This window comes from Dromiciops gliroides, chromosome 1, assembly GCF_019393635.1.
Source record: "Dromiciops gliroides isolate mDroGli1 chromosome 1, mDroGli1.pri, whole genome shotgun sequence".
Taxonomy (NCBI): Eukaryota; Metazoa; Chordata; class Mammalia; order Microbiotheria; family Microbiotheriidae; genus Dromiciops; species Dromiciops gliroides.
In genome coordinates this window covers 249,167,768-249,193,560 of record NC_057861.1, presented here as the reverse complement: position 1 = coordinate 249,193,560, position 25,793 = coordinate 249,167,768, and the positions used below count along the sequence as shown (strand labels likewise).

Sequence of the window (25,793 nt, the reverse complement as noted above, 5' to 3'; positions counted from 1 at the left end):
CCCCAGATGTCCTTATTTCCTGGGTGTTGTCCTAGCATCTTGTCCTACTGTGGTTCCTGGAGTATGTATTGTCTAGACCTGGGTTTGGGCCTAGATGCTACACTGCCTGGACCCTGGTTGGTCCCCATCTCCTGCAATGCCTTGAATTTAGTTGCCCAAGGGTTTTTCTGGCCATGTCTTCTGCTCTGTGTCTCTGAGATATTTGCTTTCCACCTAACCTGGCTTGTCTTTGTTCGGATCTTCCATAGGATACTGGAGATCTTTTTTGTGCAATCTTGGACTGTATGAAAGACCTTATAGCTATTTTTCTTTGCTTTAACATTGTCCCTTCTGGAATACTTTTAGAGCTTTACTACTGTGTGATTGGGGTTTCTGAGCTCCTCTTGTTATGCAGCCATCTTTCTCACAGTTTCATGTATTTATTTTGATTTTAGCAGATACAAGTGTGATTTCATAATTTTGATTATACCCCTTCCTTTTGCACAAATTTTTGATGGAAAATTTTGCTTATAGAGAATCTGAAGCTCATTACCTTACCTCTTCCTTTGAAATCCTCTCCACAGTAAAGATATATTTAAAAGTTGATTCACTCAGAAGTATATCTATATCTATATATGTGTGTGTGTGTATATACACACACACACACACTTTCCCCCCCTTTCATTATGATTTAAATATGTGGTTGTCAGTGAGATTCTAGTTACAAGCTGTCTGGAGTCATAGTAACTGAGTTCGAATTCTTGCTCTGATACTTAACAGTTTTATCATCTGTAAAATGAGGGCAGTCAAACTACAAAAGTAATTACAGAGCAGCAGTGAAATAAATAATTCAAAATTTATTTTCCTTGATAATTTTTTCTTTCTTTCATACATATTTCCTTTCCCCCTGCCCTATTTAGGAAGCTATCCTTTGTAACAGATTAAAATAAAGAGAAAAAAATATAGTTTACAAAACTTACCAACACATTGATTGTATTTGACTGTACTATAGAGTAATTCTCTCCCATTCTCCTCCTTAATCCCCATGAAGGGATATAAGACAAATAACTAAACAGCATACTATTATTGGTAATGGTAGACTTAAAAATAAGAAATGCTAAATGAATGCCAACTAATGTATACTCTTTCAATGTTGATTTTTTTTTTTAAAGGAAAGCATCCTTCTAACATAATGTCAGTAAGAGGACGTCAGGATTTAGAAATTCAAGGTCCTCGACTTAATAACACAAAAGAAGAGAAAACCTCTATTAAATATGGTCCTGATCGCCGTTTAGATCCCATTATCACTGAGGAAATGCCATTGTTGGAGGTATGGATTGTTCAACAATGAATATTAAAACATTATTACCAACAAAGGGTTTATTTATTAAAATAGCCATGCAAAATGACCCTAGTCATATCTGGGGCAAACAAAATTTTGTGTTTGAATTATTAATAAAAATTGAATATATGGGTATTGGTAAGCTACTGATATTCATATCAGGTATGCTATCTCTGAGACAGGTAAGTGTGGGGAAAATTGAGTTGAAGTTTTCCAGGTGAGTTAAAAAAGTCGATAAACAGTGTACAATTTTTTTTGTTTGTTTTTTGCTTTGAACTTTCCCACTGATTGGTTCGGTTTCTTTGGTTTTGATCTTTAGTTCCATCCATTCCTTTTATAATTTGTCAGTTTTTCAACTTAGTTTATAGTTCTGACTAAAACAACATCTTTCAGTGAGTGATAAATTTCCTTTATAGCTTAGTTGAGGTTTAGTTTTGTTATCTCTGCAATAGAGTTTACTTTCTAGGCTAATTGCTTCTAGTATCCATGTTCTATATCATATAAGACTTGAAATAAGAACACTGAACAACTTGTCTCCTAAAGTTGAATAATTTTCCTTTTAGATGCCATTTGTGGATTGTTTCTGTCTTAACTATGAGAGCTTGAATTCATGGAGAATTTGTGAAGAATACCTTATAAAAAAATTAAGCATCCTTGATAGATAGGTATCCTATAGAATAGAATTCTAAAATCATATGGAATTTATTTTCTCACTTGAAAATTCTCTATGTAAATGAAATAACAGGCCTAGTCCTAATTGTTTTTCCTTACTGGGGTATACAGGTTCTTTTTTGGGGGGAGGGGTATACAGGTTCTAAGAAATTATGTACTATATTGTGATTTATTATTTTGGCCAGTTAACTGTTGTAAGATGTGCCTCATATGTAAAAGACAGAGATTAGGACTAGACTTCTGATTTCATGTGAAGAGAATACTTCAACTCTTGGCTAGTGCAGGTGGGCACCTTTTCAACTTGTAGTTTTAGAGTGATGCCTAGAGCATCCAAATGTTAAGTCACTTGTGCAGGGTCATACAGCTAGCATATGTCAAAGGCAAGACTTAAAGCTAGGTCTTCCTGGCTCCCAGGCCCATGCTCATTCTGGAATGCTTACACTATCTATAAGGAAAGGACATTTTTTTCCCCTATATAACTTGTAATAGAAGAAACATCTATTCTTGTCAGTTAAAATATAATAGGAATCAAAAAGCTATAACAACTAGAAAGCAATTTATAGTATGGAAACACTCATAAAAATGAAAGAAAGCAATTTATTTTACTAGAAACATATTTTCTGCTAATACCTCCCAATCCCTACCCCTTGCTTAGTTCATTTGTTAGATGAATGTAATATTGATCTTTTCATCTACATTTAGCTTGGATACTTTAAATTTTTAGTGTACTCTATATAGTTTTCCCATCCAGTATATTTACAAACTTTGAAAATTTTGCAGAGGTTGGAAGAGGGCTCCAGACATAGGGTACAGGAAAACCTTTTTTTGTGTGGTTAATTTTAAGTTTCATATCCATTAAAAGGATTTTTAGAAAATCACTTTTTTTTTTTTTTGGCAGGGCAATGAGGGTTAAGTGACTTGCCCAAGGTCACATAGCTAATAAGTGTCAAGTGTCTGAGTCTGGATTTGAACTCAGGTCCTTCTGAATCCAGGGCTGGCACTTAATCCACTGCACCACCTAGCTGCCCCAAATCTTCTGTGTTTTACTAAATTTTAGTCTTCCAGACAATACTGAAAATAGAGGAGAAATAATTAAAACTTAAACTTGTATTAATAACTGTGGGAAATAGGGAGGGGATTTTGCAATGCCCTATCCCTGTCCCTGTTTCAAAAACAATGAAAGCTATTATGACACTTCTCGATGGAGTGGGTTTCCCAAGAGATTAGTATCCACATTGATCTTATTTGTTGTTTTGTTAAATGGTCCTGGATAGTGACTACACAGTGAACTCTCCAAGTTTGCAGCTATCATTAAATTATAATAGTGAAATGCCAAGCTATTAGGAACAAACTATAATATAATCTAACAAAGCTTTGTGAGTACCCCCCCCCCCAAAAAGGCAAATGAATTATAATTCAAAGTTAAGGAAATATGCTCAAAGAAAATAGTATGAAATTATAATTATATTACAGTGGAATCTGTCTGAAAAGGGCTTAGTCTCACATGGTAAGAGACATGATAAATTTTATAGACTCTAAAAGTCACTGCATTTATGGCCAGAAAGACCAGAATTCTGGGTACCATTAAGGAGGGCAATAAAACTCATCTAGGAAAAAATACGTTGCATTTATATCTGAAATATTATATATGTTTCTAGTTACTTTACATCTGTAAAGATCATAAAGCTATGAAATTCCAGAGAAAGGACACAAAAAATAGTTAGGATCCTCTGTTAGCAAACTCTAAATTAGTATTCTTCAGCTTGTAAAGATTATATTTCTGATGGAATACTGATTAAAATTTATCATAAACTTGATGGGGAACAGTGGAGCATAGGGAAAAGAAGGTTAGCACAGTATTGGAAAGATCTTAGTATCTAAGCGACTCAACTTTATGGAAGGCACTAAGGTACAGACATTTGTATCTGTGGAAAGAGCATCCATATCAGGAAGTTCTTAACACAAATGATATCACCAGACTGGACCACACACATAAAAACCCATTGAGATAGGGTAAAAAGGTCTCATTCACCAAATCTTAATATGTGAGATTTGGTTCTTAACACAAAGGAAGCTGGACTTAGGGGCATATGATTCTAAGATTCTAACTCCCAGATTTCTTGAATTTAGGAGTTTCTAGCTGCAGTGGGCTGCTTCAGAAAGGAAATGCCCATTGGATATCCACAATACGTGTGACATTAATATGAGAAGCTCCTTGAAAACAAGGGGCCACCAGGTTGCCTTAGGGAGGGAACTAGCCCAGGTCAGAGATGGAAAAAGTCAAAGCTATGGGACTGAGAGAGACCCCTGCCTTTCCAGTGTGGGCAAAGTGGGCAAACATCCTGTTGGATGAAAGGAAAGAGGGAAGAAGGATTAAAGGAAAGGAAGAAATAAAGAAAAGAAGGAAGAAGGGGGAGGGAGAGAAATTTTGAGAGGGAGAGAGGAAGGAAATTTAGGACAAAACAAGGAAGTAGTTTGTTATGCAGAACACGTTTTCTGTCTATAATTCAAGGTGTCATGACCATATTATTGGAAGGCTAATGGAATATTTTTCAAAATGAATTATTTAGGAATAAAGGTGACAGATGTTAGTATTTAAAGAGTGACATTTCTATAATTTGCTTAAGGTTGATAACTGATAACAGAGAGAAGGTTGAGGTGCTCACTTATTACTTTACTTGTTTTTTTTTTCTGCCTTGTGAAACAAATTTTGTACCAGATATGACAGCACAAAAGCAATGAATAGGGTTGATAACAATGTAAGTCAGGGAATAAAAGCTGCCCATGATGAGTTTAAGTCACTTGGCTCAGAGGAATTACATCCTTGAGTACTGAAAGATCTGGAAAATATGATTGTGGGGGCCACTTGCAGTGATATTTGAAAGATTGTGGGAAATGGGAGAGATATGCCACAAGATTGGAAAAGGGCAAATATTTTCCTTATTTTAAAAAAAAGAGAAGAAGATACTTTGCACTATAGGCCAATGAGCTGGATTTCAGTATCTGGGTAAATTTTAGAACTGATCATTAAAGAGATGGTCAGCAGACCATTAGAAAGGAAAGTAGTGATTACAAAGAACTAGGATGGCTTTATCCAGAATACAGATTGCCAGACTAACCGCATTCCCTTTTTTGACAAGATTACTAAAATAGAAGATGAGAGAAATGCTGTGGAATAGTTTACTTAGATTTTAGCAAAGCTTTTAATAAAATATGCCATACTTCTCTTTTGGAGATAGACATAGATTAGACAAGAGTACAGTTAAGTCATTTAAGAACAGGTTAGGTGGGTTGAAAAGGTAGCTAATGGCTGTGTTAAACTGGCAGTTAAAGCAGTTAGAGGAGACAATCTGTCTCTTATGATAGTCAACTTTTTTTTTTTTTTAGAATAGAATTTTATTTTCCAAAATATATGTAAAAACAAATTTTAACATCAATTAAAAAAAAAATTGTTCCAACTTCTCTTCCTCCTCTATTCCCACCCCCACCCACTAGAACTCAAGCATTTCTAAATAAATTATACATGAGTAGTCATGGAAAACATTCCCACATTAGCTAGGTTGTGAGGAAAAAACAGTCAAAAAAAACTCCCAAACCTTCAGACTGAGGAATTGTCAAAGAGAAAAAACATTTTTTTAAAAAATGTGTTTCCAGGGGCAGCTAGGTGGTGCAGCGGACAGAGCACCGGCCCTGGAACCAGGAGCACCCAAGCCCAAATCCGGCCCCACACACCCAACACCCACCAGCCACATGACCCCGGGCAAGCCACCCAACCCCAATTGCCTCACCAAAAAAGAAAAAAAAAAGAGAAAAGAAAAAAAAATGTGTTTCCAACTATTTCAGATACTATCACTTCTTTCTCTGTAGATGGGTTGCCATTTTCATAGTCCTTCAGGGTTATATTGGACCATTGCCTTGCTGAAAATAACCACATGCTTCCCAGCAGATCATCTTACACTATTGCTGTTATTTTGTATACAGTGCATTTCACTCTGCTTCAGTTCATGTAGGTCTTTCCATGTTTTTCTGATAGTATCCTGTTCATCATACTCTAAATAATGTACCTTAAACTTGACAAAGAATTTTCTTTGTATTAGCCCAGCAAAGTTATCATAACTATTTCCCTCCATCCTATTCCCTTCCCATGATATTTACTCTATTTTCCATCTTCTTTTAAACTATTCCTCCTCAAAAGTATTTTACTTCTGACTGTCCCCTCCCCTACTCTACACTCCCTTTCTTTCCACCCTTCCTTCCTTATCCTCTTCCCCTCATACTTTCCTGTAAGGTTAAATAGATTACTCCTCCCCAACTGGGTGTGAATGTTATTCCCTCCATGAGCCAATTCTGATGAGTTTAAGGTCTTTGAGCTAATTCTATGTTCCAAATTTTCTTCCTCCCTCTCTCCTCAACCCTCCCTATGAAATCAAGCAATTCAATATTTTATACTTGTACCGTTATGCAGAACGTCTTCACCTTCCTTGAAAGTATTTTGCTTTTTACTACTCTCTCCCAGAATCTGCCCTTCCCTCCTTCCCCTCCCCCCCTTATATCCCTCCCCTCCCTCAGGGCAAAATATATTACTATACCCACTTGAGTATGTATGTTAGTCCTTCTTTGAGTCAATTCTGATGATATTAAGGTTCAATCACTCCCCAATTCCTTCCCCCTCTTCCCCTCCCCTCCATAAGCTTTTTTCTTGTTTCCTTCATATGAATAACCTCTCCCCAGACCATCTCTCCCCTTCCCCCTCCCCCAGTCTATTTCTCCTACACCTCAACCCTATTTTAAGGATGTCATTATGGGTTAGTTAGGTGGCACAGTGGACAATGCACCAGCCCTGGACCCAGGAGGCCCCAAGCCCAAATCCGGCCCCATACATAAGACACCCCACAAAGAACAAAACATAACTTCCCTTCGTATTCAGTTCAGACCTGTGTCTTCTGTATTATCTTCCCATATAGGAATGTTAACAGTTTGATCTTTTAATATCCCTCATGAAGTCTTTTTCCTGTTTATCTTTTTATGCTTCTCCGGGGTGTTGTATTTGAAAGTCAAATTTTCTATTCAGTTCAGGTCTTTTCATAACAAATGCCTGAAAGTCTTCTTTCTCCTTGAAGTTCCATGTTTGCCTCTGAAAGAGGATGCTTAGTTTTGCTGGGTACGTGATTTTTGGCTGTAGTCCCAGTTCCTTTGCCCTCTGGAATATCATATTCCATGCCCTCCGGTCCTTTAATGTAGAAGCTGCTAGATCTTGCTTTATCCTTATTGGAGCTCCACAGTATTTAAATTCCTTTTTTCTAGCTGCTTGCAATATTTTCTCCTTGACCTGGGAGTTCTGGAATTTGGCTATAATATTCCTGGAGGTTTTCCTTTTGGGATCTCTTTCAGGAGGTGATCGGTGGATTCTTTCAATTTCTATTTTAGCTTCTGCTTCAAGAATATCAGGGCAATTTTCCCTCACAATCTCTTGGAGGATGGTGTCTAAACTCTTGTTTTGGTCATGGTTTTCAGGTAGTCCAATGATTTTCAAATTATCTCTCCTAGATTTATTTTCTAGGTCAGCTGTTTTTCCAAGGAGATATTTCACATTGCCTTCTATTTTTTCATTCAATTGGATTTGCTTTACTGTGTCTTGGTTTCTCATAAGCTCACTAGCTTCCATTTGTTCAATCCTAATTCTTAGGCAATTATTTTCAGCAGACAGTTTTTTAATCTCCTTTTCCATTTGGCTTTTCAAACTGTTGACTTTTTTCTCATGACTCTCCTGCATTGCTCTCATTTCTCTTTCCATTCCTTCCTCTCTTTCTCTACATCTTCGTTCTATCTCTCCTACTTTCTCTTCAAAGTCCCTTTTGAGAGCTTCCATGGCCTGAGACCAGTTCATATTTTTCTTGGAAGCTTTGGATGTTGGAGCTTTGACCCTATTATTATCTTCTTCTTCTGAGGATGTATTGTGGTCTACCTTTCCCCCAAAGAAGTTTTCGATGGTCTTCTGCTTTCTCTGCCTACTCATCCTGGCTTACTGTTTCTTGGCTTTTTACTCCTTAAAGTGTAGTGCTGCTTCCCGGACACACCGTTCGTGCTACAGCGTGGCCCAGGGGGTGATTGGGCTTCTTCTCAGCCTGCCTGGCTTGTGAGTAATCACAGCCGCTTTCTCTTTGACCCGGAAACAGAAGTCTGATTGAACTCTGATTCTCTATGGTCGGAAGCTTGGCGTGCTTTTACCCCTCCCCCACTGGGCCACCACCACTCGATTCAGCCCACTGGTTCAGACCCAGGGCGCTTTGCCCCAACTCCAGCAGATACTGCCTCCACTTCACCCCGGCCTACCTCTGAACCCCCTCACCAGTCCGTGATCGGAGCCTCAGAAGCTACTGGTGCTGAAGACTCTGACGTGTTGGAAGCACTGTCCCTGGCTGGGTCCGCACCGCGCACTGAGCTGTTCAGCCTGATCAGTAGGTGATCAGAATCGCCCTCTTTTGCGGAGAAACAGTCTCACTCTGTTCTTATGTGCATTAGGCTGTTCTGGGTTTTGATTTTTACCGCATTATTTGGGCATGAATTGACGGGTTTATCTGGAGCTTGTGGGAGTCACAGCCTCTCCTCCGCCATCTTGGCTCCGCCCCCTGATAGTCAACTTTTTAAAGAGTTTTATTTGTTTTGTATTTTGAACTTATGAAACACCAAATAAAATGGATGTTTCCATATACCTAGTATAACAGGAAAAATGCTTGTACATAAAATTGTAGATCTCTATTACACAATTTGTTTTTCTTTTAAATATGTAATAAATTCAGTATGTAACTTTCAAAGTTGTCTTTCTCACCTACAATTCTTTCTGACCTTCTCACTCTCTTTTCCCCCCAATTATTAAGTATTTTCCTTTCCTCTTACCTCTCCTTATTTACTGAAAAGAAACCTTGAAAGAAAGAAGAAATACAGAATCCTTGGATCATAAGCAGGTTGTGACAAAAAATGCTTTTCTTATTCTGCATATTAGTCTATCATTTTTCCTTCATGATGTATGCAGCATTCTTTTCAGTTGTCTACAATTGTGGTTGATCATTGTAAGAAAAAAAAGACTTAAGAATATTGATCAGTGCAATGATCAACATTCTTAAGTCTTTTTTTTTTCTTACAAGTCTTTTTTTTTTTCTTACGATATTGATGTTCTCTGGTATAAATTTTTCTTCTGGTTCTGCTCACTTCACACTAAATCAGTTTATAAAAGTCATCCCAGGTCTTTTTGAAACCATCTTTTTTCCTGTTTCTTACAACATAATAATATTCCATTATACTTATATACCAGTTTGTTCAGCCATTCCCCAATTAGTGGGCACCCCATTAGTTTCCAGAGGTTTTTTTTTTTGCAACTGCAAAAAGAACTGCTATCGATATTTTTGTATGTATAGGACATTTTCTTCCTTACTTAATCTCTTTGGGATATAAGCCTAGCATTGGTTTTCCTGGGTTAAAGGACTTACACTGTTTAGTAACTTTCTGGTCATGTTTCCAGATTGCTTTCCAAAATGTTTAGACTAATTACAGCTATATCAGTAATGCACCAGTGTGCCTGCTTTCCTTCACTCTTCCTATATCTGTCTCCCCTCAGGGGGATTATGATAAACTGAGGAATATCCAGAGCCAGGGCAGTCATGCTGAAGGACCGTGTGTCCATGTCACATGAGAACCAGTTGAAGGAATTGGACATGTTTAACCTGGAGAAGAGAAGAGAAGATGTAAGAGGTGGGAGGGAGAAGAGTGGAGGATATGAAAGCCATGCCTTTAAGGCAGCTAGTTGGTGGCACAGTAGAGTACTCATCCTGGAGTCAGGAATCCTGAGTTCATATTCAGCTTGGGAGACTTACTGTGTGACCCTGGTCAGTTGATTTCTTTTATCCTCAGTTTCCTCAATTGTAAAATGGGAATAATGATAATAGCACCTACTTCCCAAGGTTATTGTGAGAATCAAATGAGATGATATTTGTAACAAGTGCTTAGTACAGAGCCTTGCACCTTATAGGTATATAATGTGAAGGGCTATTATGTGGAAGTGGAATTTGATTTGTTCTGTTTGGCTACAGAGGGCTGAACCAGAAGCAATGGGTAGAAGTTGTAAAGAGGCCAATTTAGTCATGGTAACAGGAAAAATTTTCTGACAATTAGAGCGTCCAAAAGTGGGATGCGCTTCCTTGAGAAGTAGTAGGCCCCTCTTTGGAGCTTTTCAGGTACAAGTTGGATGATCATTTGTTGACTGTATTATAGTAGGCATTCCTTATGTGTTTGGGGTTGAGTAGAAGCCTGAGATTATTGGACTCCAGGCCAGTGCTCTATCCATGGGACACTTGACTGCCTCTACTTTGCTTCATTATAAAAGGGATAACCCCCTTTAGAAAAACAATAGCACCCATGTCATGGAGTCATTCTGAAGATCAAGTGAGATAACATTTGTGAAGTGCTTAGCACAATGCCTAGAATATAGTAGGCACTTAATAAATGCATATCCCCCACCGCCTTGGAGTAGTTGGCCGCTGAAATCTCTTAGGTCCTCAAATTCTGTGATTCGGTGACCTATTCACACCACCCCAGTCATCTCATCCTTTCCTCTTTTGTCTGACAGTTAATTTCCTTATTGCTTGCCAAAGTGTTTGAGCCACCTCCATTTTAGTTGGTACAATTGATAGAATACCTAACCTATTGAATTGGAGGTCTTTTGGAGACTCATGAGAAAGACCAGCTGTCTTGGAAGGAGTCTGATTTTTTTTTTTTTGCTGTTTTTTTTTTTTAAATAAGCTTAATGGAAAGATCAATAGGGGACACTGGAACTTTTAGCTTTATAAATATCCAGAATGACTTTTGATTCACAGTTTACACTAAATTATTGCATTAGTGTGTTCTTCAGTAATGCTGACTGTAACTTAATTTTTAAAAAAATCTTAACATGCATTTTTAGCATGAATTCCCTTGGTTTTTCTTACAAGTATATAGTTCTTCATAGTGAGCTGACCATAATGCAGTCCCAAGCATAAAGGGATTTTAAAACTTCCAAGAATAATTCCACTGGACCTTTCAGAAATCATCTAAGTATAGTGGTGTCTACAGAGTGATTTTACCAAAACTTTTTTTTCTCTTAACTTTGTTCTGTTGTTTTCCTTACTGGTTCTCTGCCTTTCCCTACTATTAACAGTGGATTGCCTTCTAAAAGTACCTTATTAAGTCATAATGATATTCTGTGTGTGTGTTTTAAAATTGTAGCCCATCTTCAGAGAAAGAACTGATAGTATCTGAAAACAAATGGAAACATATTTAAAAAAATTTTTTTTCATTTCCTCTTTGACAATTCCTTAATCTGAAGTTTTGTTTTTTTAGACTGTTCTCTCTCACAACTAGCTAATATGGGAATTTTTCCATGACTACTCATGTATAACTTATTTTGAATTGATTGAGTTCTTGTGGGTGGGGGGGCGGGAATGGAGGGGGGGAAGAGAAGTTGGAACACAAAGTTTTTAAAAAATTGATGTTAAAATTTTGTTTTTACATATATTTTGGAAAATAAAATTCTATTCAGAATAAAAAAAACCCTTTCCCCTTGTGCTAAAACAAGGGAAACATTACCTTGCCCACACTCCCATATTAACAATATGTAAATAATAAATATTGAAGTCTTTTTTCTTTCCATTTGTGGTTTGATATTGGATAAGAAACTGAAAATTCTTGATTAAATATATCACTAGTTTTTATACAATTATATTAATTTTGCGCTTGTAGTGACTAGAGGTCAGGGTTTTAAAGACACATGACCTATAGGCTGCATACTCCCTACAACACTCTGGAAGGAGGCCTGAACTAAATTAAAATGCATGTGGGAAATATTTAAGAAATGAAATGAAAATACTATAAAACAAGGATAATGTTAAAATGTGGTTTTCTAAGATAATATGTAACCCACAGGGATCCTTATGTATGATTTAGTGGCTGTTGTTTCTATTTGGTTTAGGTACCACTGCTAGAGGATTCCCTCTTATCCCTTTTTTCCCATCCTGTCTTACTGTACCTATCATTAGGGTAGTTGGCATTATCATTTTCTTGAGATTTATTCCCAAACAAAATATTCCTAAATATATTGTTGAATTGTAGATATGACTTTGTACTTGATTTGCCTGCAAAGACAACTTCCTTATACTGGGAATTTTGATTATGATTAAGGAAGTGCTTGTAAAAATGTCTTGCTAAACATGTTTTTGTTAAAAAGTAGAGACTCAGCTGTAAAAAGAAGTTCATGAAATATTTGATAGCCAAAATAATTTTTTTTTCTCCCCCAATGCAGGTGTTCTTTATAAATTTTCCTACAGGACTTCTTTGTGGGGAAATCAGAAAAGCATATGTTGAATTTGTCAACGTCAGCAAGTGTCCTCTTACTGGATTGAAGGTTGTTTCTAAACGTCCAGAGTTTTTTACTTTTGGTGGTAATACTGCTGTTCTAACACCTCTGAGCCCTTCGGCTTCTGAGAACTGTAGTGCTTACAAGACTGTTGTGGCAGATTCTACCTCTGGGTCTACTTCCCTCACATCATCAGCTTCCTCAGTAGACTTTGGCTTTGGCAGAGGAAGTCAGCCAGAGGTGATTCATGTGCCCCTTCCTGACTCTGTTCTTCTACCTGGGGCTTCAGTCCAGCTGCCTATGTGGTTACGTGGACCAGATGAAGAAGGTGTTCATGAAATAAACTTTTTGTTTTATTATGAAAGTGTTAAAAAGAAGTCTAACATCTGGTGAGTATTTTTAAACTTTCCTAAGATAAACTTTTCTAAGATAATATTCCATTTTTAATGTATTTTTTAAAATGTGCATTAATATGCTACCATTATCAAAAGGAAAACAATCACCCCTCTTCTTTACTATACATAATGTTTATGCCTCAGGTTGTGCCTAATATCTCTGAACTGCCTGGCTGCAAGATTTGACAGAGGTGGACTCTAATCTCTAAGACCACTTCCAGCTCCAAAATGCAATGATTCTGATATGGCCAAAGGTTCCATAAATTTCCAGGTGACCACTGTGTCAACCCACTGTAATTGGATATCGTTCATACTTGAAGAAGCTATCTAACCCATCATCAGGAGGGTGTGTGCTTTGACATTATTTTCTTCCTTTAATGGATTTAATTATATGCCTATCCATTCACTCTTTCACACAGGACACCTTGTAACCAGTATGTACATTTCCAAAATTGCTGACTTGTATTATAGTTTAATTTATGTCATGGGACAGACTGAAACTAATTAATTAGCTCACACGGGGAGTATAACTTACCTTGGTTATAATTCAACATCTACCACAGCAGAATCCAATTTGTGGAATGGTTGTTTCAGGAAAATACCTGGAAATTATTTTCTTTTCTGTTTACTTTAATAGAGCTTTTGAAATATTTTATAGGGCAGTTTCAGTACATTAAAAAAAAATCTGGTTTGTTTTAGGCAACACTGACAATTAAATGTCAAACAAGACACTTATTCAATGGATACTTTCTACCAGTGCTCATCATAAACACCTTATGAAATAAGGTCAAGCATTGTATAAACAGATTTGGGGCAGAAGTGATGGTCCAAGTTTCAGTATAATTCACAAAGCTGAGTTAAAAATTTACTTTCAATTAACTGTTACTTTCCTGGGTTATTTCAAAATACAACCATGGTTTAGAACATTGACTCATAGAACTAATTTTTCAGTAGAAATAAACATGCATAAGTCGACTTTTAGAATAGAACTAAAAGATATTTCTTATTTGAACAATATTCCTGAAATTCTAGTAATTTTTGCATTTTACTAGTAAAAATTTTTTTGGTCAAGAATGTCACCATTTGAAAAAATTGGCTCAGTTTTCTTTTTGGAAGTGAATGAGTTAACAAATAAGTCAGTTTACTTTTGAAATCCCCAAACTTTTATTTAAGGGCTATTAGTATGTAGCCTTTTAGTACGTTAGACATAAGTAGATTTTAAAAATTAAAAAATAAACATACTCCTCCAAAGTTTACAAAGCACTTCTACATAAATCTCAGTTCTTCAGATAACTCTGAGAAATCAGCCCTCATAGTATCCTCATTTTCCAGGAAGGAAACTGACAGCTAGTAACTTGCTCAGACATCACAAAAGTATTTAGAGTCTGAGTTGGGCTTCAAACCCATCATTTTCTCTGCTGTACCATATTAGTGAGCCTATCTATGTTCCTTAGGGGTTTTTCAGGGTTTGGTGACCAAAGGGAAAAGAAATTTTAGTTAGCAACCAAGTTGCGTTTATAAAGAAGTTTATTTATAAAGTTAACTATTCAGAGCTGTAGTTAACCTGTCAATTTAAACTGAGAAATATTCCTTCTATAATTTCTTTGTCCCTCTTCAAAGAAACAAAACACTTGAAGTGATAAGTTAATTGCTAATTGTTGTCTTACCCTTATTTAGAAGTAAAAATAACATTGTTGATAGTCAACAGATTTACCCAGACCTAGGTGGGCAGTTCTCATAAGACCCAAGATTTAGAGATAGAAAGGGCTTTAGGGGTCATGTGGAACCCAGAAAGGGGACATGACTTGTGTAAGTTCACGCAAATGTAAAGGACAGTCAGAAATTAGTCTCAGGTATGTCTGATTCTAAATCCAGAACGCTTTACCTTCTATGAATATATTTATTTTAAGCAATATTAGTTATATGACCTTCATATTACAAAACATTGTGCTGCTTGCTGTAGCAGATGCAAGACTGACCAAGGCTTGTTTCCTGTCTTCAAGGTGCTTATAATTTTATAAGGACAGTAATAAATCACATATTGCCTTATTATATTAGTTATTTATATTTTTTTTTTGTAATTTTTTTTGGGTGGGCCAATGAGGGTTAAGTGACTTGCCCAGGGTCACACAGCTTGGAAGTGTCAAGTGTCTGAAGCCGGATTTGAACTCAGATCCTCCTGAGTCCAGGGCCAGTGCTTTATCCACTGCGCCACCTAGCTGCCCTTAGTTATTTATATTATATAAGTACTATACAAGTAGTAGAAGCAGAGAAATATAGAAAAGAAAGGGAAGATGGTATGATGAGGAAAGGCTCTCTGGAGGTGATATGTAATCTGGACTCTTTAAGATTGAGTAGAGTTTCTCTTTCTCTCCTTTTAAAATTTCATTGATGTCTTTTGTTTTATTATCATAGTCATTTTTAGATTGAATATATACCACCATTAAACCCATACCTTCTTTAGTGAGCCTTTCCTTGTAACAAAGAAAAAGAAGTTAAGGAAAACTAACTGCCCAGTTAATCAAGTTTACTTTTATGTAGGGATGGGTATGGAGAAAAGGCATTGAAGGTAGAGGCAACAGCATGTGCAAAAAAAGTTTAGAGAAAAAAATCAGGGAAAGTCCATGGCAAATTCATTGACCAATGGTTGTAGCATAGCACTTAAGGAGGGAAGGATGGAATGGGGCTTATGGCCTAGCAGTGAGGCAAAGTCAATATAACACAATCTTCAAGCCAGGCTACTAAATTTGGACTTATTCAGTAAGTATTTAGTGGCCTTTAAAGATTTTTTTTAGAAGGAGGGAAGTGTCATGATCCAAGCAGTGCTGTGGGAAATGATCTTAAATGTATCTTACTGAAGTCAAAATTGATCAGAAGTGAGAAAAACAGGTGACTAGGAGATTAGTTAGACTGTTAGAGCATCATTATATTCTAGATGCAAGGTAATTAATAACTAGCACTTGTGTTACTTTAAGGTGTATAAAATGCTTTACATAATACATACATTTATGTGTGTGTATGTATGACTTTGAGGAAGGTGCTGTTATTTCTATTTTATAGATGAGGAAACAGTCAAGTGACTTGACAGGGTCAAACATTGTCTGAAGCAGGATTCAGACATTTCTTTCTTACTCCACAATGCCACCTACCTGCTTCTAATAATAAGGGTCTGAACTTTTGACATTTAAGGCCTTAATAACCTTTCTCCCCACCCCACCCTCTGCACCTTTCCAGTCTTCCTATGCCTTGTATGTCCACCCCACCTCCCACAACTCAGTGATGCATTAACACTGGCCTTGCTGTTCCTTGGGCAAGACATTCCACCTGCCAATTGGGGACATTTTCATTGTTGTCCTCCAGGGCTTCTTCCTCATCTCTATTTCCTGGCTTCCTTCAGTTCTGTGCTAAAATCTCATCTTCTGCATGATGCCTTTTCTGCTTCCCTATAATCCAGTGCTTTTCCTCTATTGATTATCTTCAATTTATCCTGTATATAGCTTGTTTGTATGCAGTTGTTTGCCTGTTGTCTCCTCCCTTAGACTGTAACTTCCTTGAGAGTGGTGACTATCTTTCACTTTTCTTTGTATCCCCCAGTGGTTCCTGGTTCATGGTAGGTGCTTAATAAGTGCATATTGACTGTGGGGGGAAAAACCAAAGGAACCAGTTTGAGAGAGACTCTGAAGGAACAAGCATAGAACATATAACTAGATGTGGGTGGTATGGAAAAAGAACAGCCGGTCAAACCCCTGAAGTTTTACTCCAGAATGACTAAGGAGTGAGGTGGGGGTGAATACCAGTAACAAAAAAGAAAAATCAGGAGGTGCTCCTTTAAAAAGGGACAAAAGAGGAGACTGAGTCTTACATGTCCATTTAGAAGCACTCGTAAATCCTTGTGAACATTTTTAGTAGGTAGAAGTAAATTCAGAACTGAGGTGGTGGTGGTGGTGGTGGTAAGGAGATTGGGGAGTCATTCTTGGGAGTGATGATGACTGAAACTTTGGGAATGAATGAGGTCATTGACAGTGAGGGAGAGAGAAATTAGATTTTTTTCAGTTAAATCTTGTTCCTATAGAATGAGAGAAAAGATTAAGGCCAGTTTGTAAAGCTTTAAAAACTAGACAGAAAAGTTTCATTGTATTTGATTTTCTATTTCGTGTTTGATCCTAGGGAGCCACAGACATGATTGATTAAGGAAGTGATTGTTAGTTATGTGCATGAGGAGAATCACTTTCTCGGAAGGGTTTAGGATGGACTGGAGTTGGTATAAGTCTTGAAGCAGAGACATCAGTTAGGAGGCAGTAGCAATAATCTAGTCAAAAGCTGATGAGGGCCTGAACCTTGGTGCTGAATGCTGGCTATTAGCCTGAAAGGGTGCTGCTTTTGATTTTCCTGTTTATGTGGAATACTTGTAGCTTTTAGTGACTGGAACAATATTAGGTCTTTCAAACTATCAATCAAAATTGAATTAAACTAATAGAATTCTTTTGTTTCTTTGGGTGTTAAGCCTCACTAGTCTAATTAAATGTGAAATAATTGAATAAAAACTATTAATTTTGAGTGCCAAGCTGAAGTATTGGAAATATTTTTTGGTGATATTCTGATGTTGATTACTATCAAATGTGTGGTAGCCAATAATAACCAGTATTACAACTTCATAGTTTTCATTTTTGGAAATTTATTACTATCTTTTGTTTTTACATACGATTAATTTCCAAAGATATCCCTCCTCCTTTCCTGCCCAGAAAGCAATCTTTTGTAACAAAGAACAAAAGAACGAGGAAAAAACTCAACATATTAGCCACATCACAGTATATGTAATGTTTCACATCCATCATTTTCTAGTGGAGGGACTTGACTTCTCTAAATTTGGGCCCAACTTGTTCATTATAATTATATAGCATTCAATTTCAGTTTTTTTTTTATTCCTTGCATTTACATTGTTATAGTCATTGCATATTTTTTTTCTTGCTTCTGCTTACTTCACTTTGCATCAGTTCATGTGTTCTCATGCTTTAGAGTTTACATTTATTTTTCTTCAGTCACAGGGTATTAAGACATACAGCAGTTATTTGTACTAGCCGATCTTTGAATGTACGAGCTACAGTCTGCAGAAGTAATACTCTTGAAGGTGAAGAAGGCAGAGGAGGCAATATGCTTGTCTTTGTGGATGTGGAAAATATCAATACTGTAAGTTTTAGTTTTCTCTTGTAAAATTAGTATTTTATTTTAACTATGCACTTAACTGAAGAGGTTGAGTAGATTTTTTTCTTTTGTAGATTTTATAATCTGCTGGTATAATTTTAGAAATAATTAATAACTTATTATATTAACTATCCAATGGAATGTAGGATACAGGAATCACTTTCTGACTCCTGAGTTTACACTCAGGTCTGGACTTCCAAGTTCTTTTAGCCTCTTTTTTTTTTTTTTAAGTGAGGCAATTGGGGTTAAGTGACTTGCCCAGGGTCACACAGCTAGTAAGTGTTAAGTGTCTGAGGTCGGATCTGAACTCAGGTACTCCTGACTCCAGGGCCGGTGCTCTTATCCACTGCGCCACCTAGCTGCCCCTTCTTTTAACCTCTTAATGTTAATTAAGTGTTAATGCCTCATTTCGCTACATAAATTCAACCTCGAACATTCTTTCTTACTTTTTTGGATAAATATATGGCAAATTCATGTGTCATATAAACTGTTAATCTAAACAAAAAGAAACATCAATAAATCTTGAAATGGGAAACAGCATAAAAAATTTATTATAATATGGTCATTAAGGGCAAGTTAATAAAGTTAAATTTAATAGAATTCTCAGGTTTTCAGTCACTCTCAGTGTTGCAATATTGTTCCTTTCAACAGACCTCCATGATTTCTGAGGATGTAGTCTTACCAGATTTGTAATAGTTTCAGTTACCATTTTTAGAACACTTTAGGATTCTAGATACTTCAGCCCCTTAATATAGAGAAAATTCTCTGTAGGCAGATTGTGATCTTATTAGTAAGACATAGATACGGTTTTTAAGGGATTTATTCTTAGTTTAATCATTCATTTGTAATGTAACTGGCTGTAGCATTAGAGCACTCCACTTTGTAGTATGTCCTGAGGATTGATGCACTGGTTGTTTTTTTTTTTAAGATTCTAAAACATAAAATAACTTTATTTTTTAATTAAAAATAATTATCCTTCTCTCCCTCTCTACCCCCCAACCTCCTAATCCTCACCAATTGAGAAAGAAAGAAAAACAAAATACCTGTTGAAAACGTGTACAGTCAGGCAAAACAAATTCCCACGTTGGCCATGTCCAAACAAAATATATCTTGGTTTGTACTGAGTCTATCACTTCTCTGTTAGAATGTAGCTAGCTAGTCTGCTTTATCATCTGGAATTGTGTTTGGTTATTATATTGTTTAGAGTTCCTATGACTCTGCATTAGTTCACAGAAGTCCTCTTAAAGCCTCTCTCCAAAACATGCCCTTCATCATTTCCTAGAGTACAATAGTATTCTATCACATTCATATACAATAACTTGTTCTAACATTCCCCAGTTGGTGGACACCCCATCAGTTTCCAGTTCTTTGCCACTATAAGAGGAATTACTTAAATATTTTTCTGCAGCCTTAAAATTTGTTTTGCTTATGACTAATCCTTTCCTTAAACTACCCTTACTTTTATAACCCCCTTCTGCTTTGCTTCCTGTTAAGTGAAATGTATTTCTGTACGTAAGTCCATGTGTGCGTGTGCACGCATGTGCTCGGATGCTTGTATTTGTTCTCTCCTTTGACCAGTTCACATGAGATGGAGGTTGTAGCATCACTTGTTTCCCTCATCCTTTTTTCTTTGTCTGTATAAACTTGTGTACCCCAATTACGTGAGTTAATTTTCCTCATCCTTCCACTCTTTTGTTCCTTCTGGTTAATTCCTCCTCTTCTCCCTTTCCATTCTTTTAAGATCACAAAAGCATAACAGTACCACTCCCGGGCTTTCTGTTTAGACTCCCTTATTTTACCCCTGATGGTGATAGGGTTTCTCAGGGGGCTCCATGTACCATTAGAGTTCAAGGAATTATCTTTTTATGTTTCTTTTGACTTCTTTGTGCTTTACACTTTCTACATACCTCTGTTCTTTTTGTCATAAATGCTGGGAAGTCTTCTATTTCAGTAAAGGCTCTTTCTGCCATGTATGATTACACTCAGTTTTGCTGAGCAAATTATTCTTTATTGTAAGTCTATGTCTTTTGCCTTCTGGAATTCCATTTTCCAAGCTCTCTGCTCCTTTATAGTGGTGGCTACTAAATCATATTTGATCATAACTGTGGCTCTTCAGTATTTGAATTCTTTCTTTCTGGTTGCTTGCAGTATATTTTTCTTTGACGTAGAAGCTCTGGCTTTTGGGTACAATATTCTTGGTAGTTTTCCTGTTAGGGTATTTTTTTTTCTTTTTTCCAGCACATTATCAGTAGATTCTTTCTGTATCCACATTATTCTCTGATTCCAAGAGATGTGGTAATTTTTCTTTTGTGATTTATTAAATTTTAGTATTGAGGCTTTTTTATTTGGTCATAATTCCTGGTTTGTCCAATGATTCTTAAATTATTTCTCTTTAATCTGTTTTAATCTGTTCTCTTTAATCTGTTTCGAGGTGGCACAGTGGATAGAGCACTAGGCCTCAGGAATATCTGACTTCAGTTTCGTCCTCAGACTCTTACTAGCTTTGTGACAAGTCACTTTACCTTTGTTTGCCTCCATTCCCTCATGTGTAAATGGGCATAATAACCTATCTCCTAAGGTTGTTCTGAGGATCAAATGAAGTAATAATTGTTAAGTGCTTAGCATAATTCCTGGTACATAGTAAGTACTATATAAATTGTAAGTTGTCATCATCATTATTACAAGTAGTGGTGGTGGTGGTAGTAGTAGTAGTAGTAGAAGAAGAAGCAGCAGCAGCAGCAGCAGTAGTAGATGTTGTTGTTGTTGTTGTTGTTGTTTACTGCATAGAATGCTGGGCTTGGAGTCAGGGAGACCTTAGTTGAAATGTGGCCTCAGATATTAGTTTTGTGACCATAGACAAGTCACTTCACCTCTATCTGTCTCAGTTTCCTCTACTGCAAAATGGGGAAAATAATAGTACCCACTTCACAGGGTTTTTGTCGGGATCAAATGAAATAATATTAGTAAATTTCTTAGGTCAGTGCTTGGCACATAGTAAGTGCTTAATAAATGCTTATTCCCTTCTGCTTCTCCATTTTCCTATTTTCTATTTATTTTCCCTTATATTTTACTCTATATTTTCAGTCTTTTGAGTTTGTATTAATATTTCTTGTGTTTTTTTCCCGATAAAATCATGTCATTACCTTCTATTTAGTCCATTTTAATTTTCAAGGAGTTTTTTCATTTGACAAGGTTTAGAACCTCTTGTGTCAAACTTCACTCCCTTTCCAATTCTTTCTTCCATAACTGACTTCTTTTCCAATTTTTTTCTCTAGTGCTCTCACTTAATTTCATTTTTAAAAAAACTTTTAACTTTTAAAAAGATAATTTCTTCAAATAATTCAAGTTGAACTTATGCTCGAGTATTTTGCTTTGAGGCTTTGCTTGTAGATGTTTTAGATTCTTTTACTTCTTTTAGATTTGTGTTATGAAACTTTGAGGGGGCTTGAGAATTCATTACTCATCAATCTGGGTTCTTGAGGTTGAAGTCAGATGATATCAGTAAGGAGTCAGTTAAGAGCGAAGCAAGTAGCCATTTTATTCAGTGTGGTTGATAGCAAGGTAAATGACATCTACAATGAGTCTGAGATGAGAAATTCCTTATATATAAACTTTTGGGGCAGCATTCATAAGCTAAATATTATTCTAAGTAATGATGCATGAAAGAAAAAAGAAAGATAGCTATTCATTAAGCACAGATGATTACACACAAAAAGAATAGTATACTAGTTGAAGAAAAATTTAAATTATTAGTAAAAGAAGATGGACAAGGGAGTTATCCTCTCAGTATAACTCATTTCTCTAAATCCAAAAAAATCTGCTAGTTGGACAATACAGGAAGGAAAATGTTACCAGGACTCTGGAATCCTCCACCTACAGCAAAGTCTTTTTGAACCCAGTATGAGGTGAAAAGGAGACACTGAGGGGCACCAGCTGTTACAGCTGGTACTGCAGTTCACTAGGGGTCCTTTACAACAAAATGACTGCTGCAGAACAAGATGGAGTTAGCATGTCTTGAGGTAGGACTATTTCCAAGGAGAGAAGGGTCTGTGTAGCACACAAACATGTCAGGGTAGTTCATGGTGCAATAACAGGAGGTTTGGTAAGGGATATAAGTAAGACAAGGGAGAAGAAGGAGGCTCAATGGAAGCTGCCAACTTTTGGAAATTTGCTCAAGGCAAACTCTGGGCTTCATCTGGGAGTATGATTTTGTCTACTTCCTCCACAGCATATTGTTACCATTATAACTTTTTTGTTTGCTCAACTTTCCACACCCTAACTTTGGACTTCTTAATCTTAGGACCAGACTGTGCACTTATAGAGGGGTTATCTGAGTAGTGCTTGTGGGCTCTTTATTGGAAATACCGAGTTATGCCAGGATCTCAGGATGGCACAGACTAAGGATATGTAAATTGTATTGTTTCTCAGTGACAGAATTGTGGGCTTTTCTTAGACCTTTGGCCTTTGCAGGCTTCAGACTGGGCTAGAAACTGGAATGGAGACCCTATTCCAGTCCTGGGGTCAGAGTACACAGCTACTATTTGCTTCTCAGCTTGTTCTTGCTGCTTCTCCATCTTGGCTCTGCCCATTGAATATCTTTTTTGTTATAGCTGATATAGGGGTATTTTCATATTTTCATATGACAAATAGTGACCTTTACAGAATCCACCACGGGTGGATCCACACTTGATCTCAGCATGATGTGTAACTTATTCTACCATCATAATCCATATTAGGGGTCAGCATACTCTAACCCATGGGCCAAAACCAGCTACTGCCTCTTTTTATATGGCCAGTGAGGTAAGAACAGCTTTTTACATTTTTGGTAAAGTTTTTTATATTTAAAAATGTAAAAAGTATTCTTAGCTCTTGACCATATCAAAACAAAACAAAACAAAAAGGCAGTAGGTCTCAGATCATACTTTGCCAACCCCCAATCCACATGATCAGGCTCAGGTTGGTGGGGTATGTAATTTAAAATTGCATCTTCAGTTCCCTAGCTTTTGGGGATATATTACTCTCTTCCTTTCTGTGGTTTGGGTGAAGAATAGTCCTCTATTATTTTAAATTTCCCTTTATATTTGAAGGCCTTTTATTGTTTTTTATTGCAATAGCATAACTTACCCACTATCTTGGAATTTGAGGCATTGATTTTTTTTTTGCTAGAACTGATATGTGAATGGTTGGTGGTGTGTTTTCTGTATTCAGAAATTCTAGGTAGTTTTTCTTGTATTATTTCTTGCATTTTAACATTCAGAGGTTTTAACTTGTATTCTTCTGAGATGCCTATGATCTGTAACTTCTTTCTACACAACCTGTTTTTATGATCAGCCTTGTTTTGCTTATACAGAGATCATTTGTTCTTTTAACATTATTGCTTTAGCATTATTGCTTTTTGCTTCTTCTCTTCTTCCAGATTGTCCTTTAAAATATTTGTATCCTCAATTTGCTGTTCTAGAAAAACTCACCAACTCAAGTTTAAGTTTTTCTATTCTGCTAATTATTTCTTTTTTACAAGCCATAAATTTTACCATTTGTTCTGTTTTAAATTCTTTCTCAGAATTGTTTTGTCTCTAACACCATTCTGGAATATCCTGTGATAGTTCTATGCTTTCTTGGGAATCCATAAGATTGTTTCATTAGCACTTCTTTCACTTTCATGTGTCTTAAAATACTTAGAGACATTTCCAATTTGTATGAAGTCTTGATACTTATTTCCCATTTTGATTTTAATATCTTCCCTATTGATTTATTTGCTTTTGCTCATGGTTTTGAATAGTTTCCATATTCCCAAAGTTTTAGTGGTTTTGTTCTTTTTTCCTTTAATTTCCCTTGTATTTACTTTTTGACACTATTCCTTTTTGTATGTGGGTTTACCTCCAGGGCTGGACCTCAAAGTTGTCTTAGCTTCCTTCTACTTTGGGTACTTTGCTTTTACTGACCTTTCTCCAGGTGACTTCTGGAAGGACAGTACTGTTCTTAACTGGATGTAGTACTACATTCTAGTACCTTCCTTCAGTTTCCTACATTCTTTATCTGTCTGGTCCAAGTCAGTGTTTCTTGCTTTTTGCAGGTTTTTGGGGGTAGAAGGGATATTATTTAATGTTATTTTTTTGGGGGGGGTGAGACAATTGGGGTTAAGTGACTTGCCCAGGGTCACACAGCTAGTAAGTGTCAAGTGTCTGAGATCAGATTTGAACTTAGGTCCTCCTGAATCCAAGGCTGGTATTTTATCCACTACACCACCTAGCTGCCCCTAGAGGGGATACTCTTAGCAGAGTTTTTTCCCCCCACCCAAGTCAAGGAAAATAAAATCCATTATAAATATATAGTTGTGCAAAATGAATGCTTACAGTAGCCACATAGAGAGAAGAGAAAATATACTTTATTTTTCATTCAGAGTCTGTCAGCTCTTTATCTGACGGTGGAGAACATGTTTCATTACAAATCCTTAAAAATTGTGGTTGCTCATTCAGCAAGCGGTTATTAATTGTCTACTCTGTACCACGCACTCTAGGGGGCAGTGAGGACACAAAGAAAGACCAAAAAAAAATATCCCTGCTATCACTCTCACTTTAATGGGAAATAAAACATGCAAACAACCATGTAACAAAGATATGTATGTGTTTGTGTGTATATGTATATATACATATACATACACATATGTATATATACACACACACATTTATTTCAAAAGTACTGGCATTAAGGGGGATTATGAAAGACTTCTTGAAGAAGGTGGGTTTTTAGCTGTGATTTGAAGGAAACTAGGAGATGGTTGTGAGGAGAGAGAAGATTCTAGGGATTGGAGACAACCTGTGAAATGCCTAAGGTCAGGAGGTGGAGTGAGGGTTAAGTGACTTGCCCAGGGTCACACAGCTAGTGTCAAGTGTCTGATGCCAGATTTGAACTCAGGTCCTTCTGACTCCAGGGCCGGTGCTCTATCCACCGTGCCACCTAGCTGCCCCCTTTATAGTTGTTTTAATGTGTATTTCTCTATTTGTGATTTGAAGCATTTTTTAAAAATATGGCTAATTATAACTTATATTTCTTCCTTAGAAAATGTTCTGTTTATTTCTTTGACCATTATCAGTTGGGGAATGGGTCTTATAAATTTGAATCAGTTCCTTGGAAATGTGTTTCTTGGAAATCAAACCTTTATCAGAGAAACTTGCTGTATATATTGAATTAGTTTTGTTTGTACTAAAACTTTTAAACTTTATGGAATCTAGTTATCTGTTTTGATCCTCCCTATCCCTTGTTCAGTCATGAACTGTACCTCTTTCTGTGGAGTGAGCTGAAAGGTAATTTCTTCCTTGCTCCTTTGATTTGTTTATGATATCTCACCCTTTATGTGTAAGCCATGTATCTCTTTGGAGCTCATCTTTATATGTGGTACAGAATGTTGGTCTATATCTTGTTTTTCCCATATTATGTTTCAGTTTTTCTAGCAGTTTTGTCTAAAGAGTGAATTCTTACCCCAAGTTGCTGGGGTCTTTGGGCTTTTAAAACACTGTGCTACATACAATGTTTGTTTTCTTCTGTGTTATATACCTTTTTTTAACTGGTAGGAACCAGATCTTTCTGATGATCACTGCTTTCTAATATAGTTTGGTATCTGGTACAGTTAGCTTACCTTCCTTCCACTTTTTTTTATTACTTGAAATCTTGAAATTTTGATTTTCAAGATAAATTATTCTCATTAGTTTTTTCTAGCTCTATAAAGTAATTCTTTGGTAGTTTGATTCACTTGGCACTGAATAAGCAAATTAGATAGTAGCATTATTATATTGGCTAGACTTACCAATGAGCAGGTAAT

The 25,793-nt window shown here is 36.5% G+C and overlaps 1 protein-coding gene across 3 annotated transcripts in view; it reads left to right on the top strand.

Moving 5' to 3' along the window:
- TRAPPC8 (trafficking protein particle complex subunit 8) overlaps positions 1 to 25,793 on the top strand; it is a 141,183-nt gene that overhangs the window by 80,401 nt on the left and 34,989 nt on the right. For all 3 annotated transcript variants that reach the window (XM_043978484.1, XM_043978485.1, XM_043978486.1), the window contains 3 exons: positions 1,152 to 1,309; positions 12,324 to 12,766; positions 17,812 to 17,959. In XM_043978484.1, the coding sequence (XP_043834419.1) occupies positions 1,152 to 1,309; positions 12,324 to 12,766; positions 17,812 to 17,959 (749 nt within the window). The remainder of the gene's footprint in view (positions 1 to 1,151; positions 1,310 to 12,323; positions 12,767 to 17,811; positions 17,960 to 25,793) is intronic.